At 40.5% G+C, this 6000-nt stretch overlaps 1 protein-coding gene across 1 annotated transcript; it reads left to right on the top strand.

The window, feature by feature from the left end:
- Positions 1–3590: 3590 nt before the first annotated feature.
- LOC129759982 (uncharacterized) lies at positions 3591–4985 on the top strand. Its single transcript, XM_055757563.1, has one exon. The coding sequence runs from the start codon at positions 3591–3593 to the stop codon at positions 4983–4985; it is 1395 nt and encodes a 464-aa protein (XP_055613538.1).
- Positions 4986–6000: the final 1015 nt, after the last annotated feature.

Raw genomic sequence — 6000 nt, 5'->3', positions numbered from 1 at the left:
TTTTAAATCTAATTTGTAATAATTATAATTATTATTAATTTCAAAATTATCATATTTATAGCTTGCCACTTGAAAGGCTACTAGTTGCTTAAACTTAAACTGGAAAGCTTTGCAATTTTAAGATTTTGATTAAAACATCTTAATATTTATTCACCTTTAGAAAATATTTTCAAAGTAAGTATGTCCACATGGACATTACCCAAACCCCTACCCCCCTTTTCGTGGACATTTCCATATCCCCTCCTCCCCCATAAGTTGTCCAGATGGTATCTAAACGGCCTTATGTTAGTTTTCTCTGACCGACTGACTATTTTAAAATGGAACTATCAGATAGAATTGACTCTCCTACTAGGCTTATTTATTTAAATTTACTAGAAAACAAACTCCAATTTTTCAAAGGAGTGTTTTTTTTTCAAAATCATTTGGATTTATGAAAACTTAACTCGAAGCAATGTAAAGTTGTCTATAATTTATCGTTCACCCAGAATGTTGCTCACGCAACATCGTACTACCCCAGATGGCAGCAGCGCAGCTTCGAAAGAGCGGATGTTTTGTGGCATACACGCACAACTTGTTATATCTTATCTATACACGATCAGATTTTAAAACCTATTTTGTCTGAATAATTTTAAACCATTGCAATTCTAAAATTATTCGACGATTTTCTTCCAATATATATAGTTTTTCAATTATTTTCAGAAATTCCCATTAACTCCTGGATTGTACTACCACAATTAAAAGTTCGCGAGGGACGGGATAATGACCCAATAGCTTCTAAAACACGTTTTGGGTGGTGTGTCTTCGGAAAGCATGCTACAAATTCTAACGCAATAGAACAGCTGAATATCCATACGACAGACAATATAAGTAATGATGAACTACATCATCAGATGGGTAGATTTTTCGAAAGTCAGCTGACAAGTGTATCGCCACCTCCGAATTCAGTACACGACGAACGAGCTTTGAGAATTTTGAAGGAGCATACCAAGAGAATAGGAGATCGATTCGAGACAAGTCTACTATGGAGATATAATTCTCCCCGCTTTCCAGATAGCATTCATATGGCAAAAAAAAGACTGCTTTGTCTGGAAAAACGTTTAGAGAAGGATCCCCAATTGAAGCAAATAGTTCATGACCAAATCAAAAGTTATGTCGATAAAGGCTATGCTCATCTTGCGACCGATCACGAAATAATGAAGGCAAATCCTGATAAAGTGTGGTATTTACCTCTCGGCGTTGTCAGAAACCCGAAGAAGCCGGATAAGGTCCGCTTAACCTGGGACGCTTCAGCAAAGGTTAACGGGATCTGCTTTAATGACATGGTCCTCAAAGGCCCTGATATGCTGACATCCCTGCCTACTATTTTGTTACGTTTCCGCCAGCGTAGTATTGCAGTATCCGGAGACATAAAAGAGATGTTTCACCAGGTGAAGATCAGGGAGGCTGATAAACACTCTCAACGATTTCTGTTCCGATACAACACTAATAATGCTCCACAAATATATGTCATGGATGTAGCAACATTTGGAGCTACTTGCTCACCATGTATGGCACAGTACGTGAAGAATAAAAATGCAGAAGAGCATGCTTCACTATACCCCAAAGCAGCAGAAGCAATAATCGATTTGCACTATGTCGACGACTATCTGGAATGCTTTGATACACCGCAGGAAGCAATAAGAAGAGTGAATGAAGTGAAATTAATTCACCTAAAAGGCGGTTTCGAGATAAGAAACTTCCTATCTAATTCCCCCGAAGTCTTGCAGCAACTTGGAGTTGTTCATGGTTCAACCGACAAGCCTTTGAATCTTGAACCTGGACTGGATCATCCAGAAAAGGCAGAACGTGTTCTGGGAATGCTGTGGAAACCAATGGACGACATTTTCTCATCCAATACTGCTATATACGACGACATTCAGAACTACGTTTTTCAACATTCACCAACTAAACGTCAAGTTTTAAGAACGATCATGCGCCTCTTTGATCCGTTGGGCTTAGTGGCACACTTTGTTGTCCATGGGAAAATACTCATGCAGGAAGTCTGGAAGTTCGGATCCAATTGGGATGACGAAATTCCTGCTGAGCTGACTGAAAAGTGGACCAGATGGAGTCAATTGTTACAAGAACTGGACACAGTTAGAGTTCCGCGTTGTTTTTTCAGTGGTGTTAAAGTCGATAATTTAGCTGAGATTCAATTGCACATATTTGTAGATGCCAGTGAAGCCGCCTACACTCAGAAATGAAAAAAATATGAAAATTATTATATTTCAATAACTCCGATATTTCTCTGTCATTAATATCCAGAAATATTAAAAAATAACTATTTCAGATATTTAAATTTATGCATCCGAATAATTTCTTGGCGTGTAATGATCCAATGCATAAAATTTAATAACCGAGAAATTATATATTATTTTCTTCAAACAAACGCTTTGTGCGTTTGAGTCCCAACTAAACGGGTATGAGCACATGCTAGATTCTTCAGTTGCTAAATGCCTTTCAACTTGACTGCATGCAGATTCCATTCTCTGTAAATATTTAACTGAATCATATTTAAAAAGGATGGACTCAATTGCAGTAAGTAATATTACCAGCGAAATGCACATGTTTTTATGCTATGGTCAATTATGCACATTGACCATAGAACATGAACAAAAATCAAACGATTTTCGTTTGATTTTTCTGTTTATTTCTGCTTTAAGCGTTTGCCTTTACTTTACGGCTCAAACTTTTATTTCTGACCACCAGATGTCGTTCCATAACATTTCTCAATGCATAAATTTTAATCGCAGAAATATTTCCCAGTGAGAAATATCCCAGTAATTACACCATGAGAAATATCCGTGTGCGTAAAGAGGGAGATATGTGAAAATACCTAAAATATAACTGTTTGATATTTTATTTATTTCTGAGTGTACGCAGCAGTGGCCTATTTGCGCGCGGCTATTGAAGACAAATTTGAAGTGTCTTTAGTTACAGCGAAAACAAAAGTGGCACCATTAAAACCGTTGTCCATACCTCGGCTAGAACTCCAAGCCGGTGTTCTCGGAAGTCGGATCGGTCACGATACCTGTTCATCGCTTAATATACCGATCAATAAACGCGTTTTTTGGACGGATTCCATGACAGTACTGGCTTGGCTGAGATCAGATAGCCGACGATTTCATCAATATGTGGCAGTCAGAGTCGGCGAAATTCTAACGAACACGCGCGTCGACGAACGGCGTTATGTTCCAACCAAACAAAACGTAGCAGACGAGGCAACTAAATGGGGAATTGGTCCAAGTTTCAACGCCCAAAATCGGTGGTTCACAGGTCCGGATTTCCTTAAGCAACACGAATCTTTTTGGCCGACCCACCACAATGCAAAATTTAACACAGAAGATGAACTTCGCGCCGTATTTCTACACCACGGAGAAGCTCCAAATTCACCGATTGACTTTACAAGGTTCTCCTGTTGGAGGTCCCTTCTTCGTCGAGCAACATTTTTGGTTCGAGCTATTAACGGATTTCGCAAAAATCGAGTACTGGGTTTGTTAACATCTGATGAATATGCAGCGGCGGAAAATCTTCTCTGGCGTATGGCGCAGATGGACGCGTTCCCAGATGAATATGCTACACTCAAACAAAATCCAAGAACTAATACTGCACCACCGATAGTAAAGTCGAGCCCGTTATATAAACTCTCACCGTATATCGACAAGAACGGAGTCATAAGGATGAACAGCAGGATTGGGGCAGCTCCCTTCACCCCATTCGAAGCTAAGTATCCTATTATACTTCCGCAAAGGCACCGTCTGACAAACCTTATCATTGACAGCTATCATCGGCGCTACTTACACGGGAACAACGAGACAGTAGTGAACGAAATGCGACAAAGGTTCTTCATATGTGGACTCCGAGCCCAGGTCAAGCGAGTCAGCGCGGATTGTCAGCTTTGCATACTCAGAAAGGCCAAGCCACGACCGCCGATAATGGCACCACTTCCCCGAGTTCGACTTACTCCGTTTGTCAAGCCGTTCACCTTTGTGGGTGTTGACTACTTCGGACCTCAATTAGTGAAGCAAGGTCGTAGCTTGGTCAAACGTTGGATTGCACTATTCACCTGTTTAACGGTACGAGCAGTACACCTTGAAATAACACACAGCTTAACAACGAGTTCGTGTATTCTGGCATTTCGTCGATTTATTGCCCGCAGAGGTTCACCCGCAGAAATTTTCTCCGATAATGGAACCAATTTCCAAGGAGCGAAAAACATCCTCGCGGACCAGCTAAAACACATTCATCAGGAGTGCGCTGTGACATTCACCAATTCTACCACACGATGGAATTTCAACCCACCTGCCGCTCCTCACATGGGTGGTTCGTGGGAACGAATGGTTCGTTCTATTAAAGTGGCTATGGAGGGAATTTCGAAACACCCGCAAAATCCTTGCGATGAGGTGTTGGAGACAGTAGCGCTCGAAGCGGAAGCGATAGTCAATTCCAGGCCTCTTACCTATATACCCCTAGAAACGGCTAATTCTGAGGCACTTACACCAAACCATTTTTTGTTGTATGGTGAACACGGTATCACCCAACCGATGAGCCTGGCGGAACCGGAAGGAACAGTGCTCAGAGATAGTTGGAAACTCTCTAGAAATTTAGTAGACATATTCTGGAACAGATGGGTTCGAGAATATCTACCCACTATAACTCGAAGAACAAAATGGTTCCAGCCGGTGAAACCTTTGGAACCAGGAGATCTTGTGCTCGTAGTAGACGGAAATAAACGGAACGGTTGGATTCGAGGTCGCGTTTCTAGCGTCGTCAAAGCCCCCGATGGACAAGTGCGAAAGGCGTATGTGGTGACTGCCAACGGTGAAAGTTTAAAACCGGTGGTAAAGTTGGCGCTACTCGAGGTTAAGCCCGGGTCAGCAGAAAACGTTCCAGATCCGTCGGAAATGCACGGGTGGGGGGATGTTCACGCGGCCCACAGTGCTTGACAACGATAACAGCAGTTCTGTCAGAAGTTGTGATTTACGACGGTTTGAACTTTTGCACCTCTCCGACTACGAAGCGGAACTTAAAAGGAATGTCAAGAAGAACGTGAAACTGGCGGCGGCATTTTCAATATCAGTAATACCCTATAATTAATATTCAGCTTAGCAGAAATCGTTAGCACAATTGTTGCGTTACATTAATAGCAGTATTTGGTTAGTATTACAATTATAAAAATAATTTACACACCAATAACTAACTAATTCACTATTGTAATCAAAGTGCAGCAAGTTTAAAGAAACTAGCCAAAGAAGGCATATAGACGTTTCGGATTAACGTATTGGAAGTATCACACGAGATACGTAGCAATCGGATAGTTCATCGTAAGTCCAACGATTAAATTACCTAAATTACGTTATATGATAACTTTACAAATTATTTAGTATCGACGTTAAAATTCGAGTTCAGCTCGAGATAGTCCAGATTACACTACCGCTCGAAGTATTGTGAACACTAAAATGTAAGTTCAATTAATTTATCAGCTGAATTAATATTAAAAGGCTTATATTATGTTTTAGCTTTGAAGCTTACGGCTATCAAATCTTGGTGGTTTCACTTACGTCATCCGAACACAAACGGAAAAATCGAATCTGAATTTTTTGTTTGTTTGTTTTTCTTCTTTTTTGTATTCAAGGGGTCACGAACTGACAGCTACGATTCTCGCTCGCAAATAAACACGGAAAATAATAAAAAGGTAAAATTTACCGAGTTAGCAAAGGTGAACGCTCGTGAAAGCCAAAAAGGTAACTTCTACCTCTTCGAGGTGAAACTCACCTCACAGCGAGGTAAAATTTACCTGAATCGAGGATGGAAAAAAGGTACAATTCACCGAGGAAAAAGGTGAATCCAAAAAAGGTAAATCTTACCTCGTAGCGAGGTGAAGTTCACCTGAATTGAGCTGAATAAAAAAGTATAATTCACCTAGAAAAAAAGGTAAAACCAAATAAGGTGAAACTTACC

Source organism: Uranotaenia lowii, unplaced genomic scaffold, assembly GCF_029784155.1.
Source record: "Uranotaenia lowii strain MFRU-FL unplaced genomic scaffold, ASM2978415v1 HiC_scaffold_353, whole genome shotgun sequence".
NCBI classification, from domain to species: domain Eukaryota; kingdom Metazoa; phylum Arthropoda; class Insecta; order Diptera; family Culicidae; genus Uranotaenia; species Uranotaenia lowii.
Note: the sequence above shows the minus strand (reverse complement) of the source record. Positions and strands in the feature narration are given on the sequence as shown.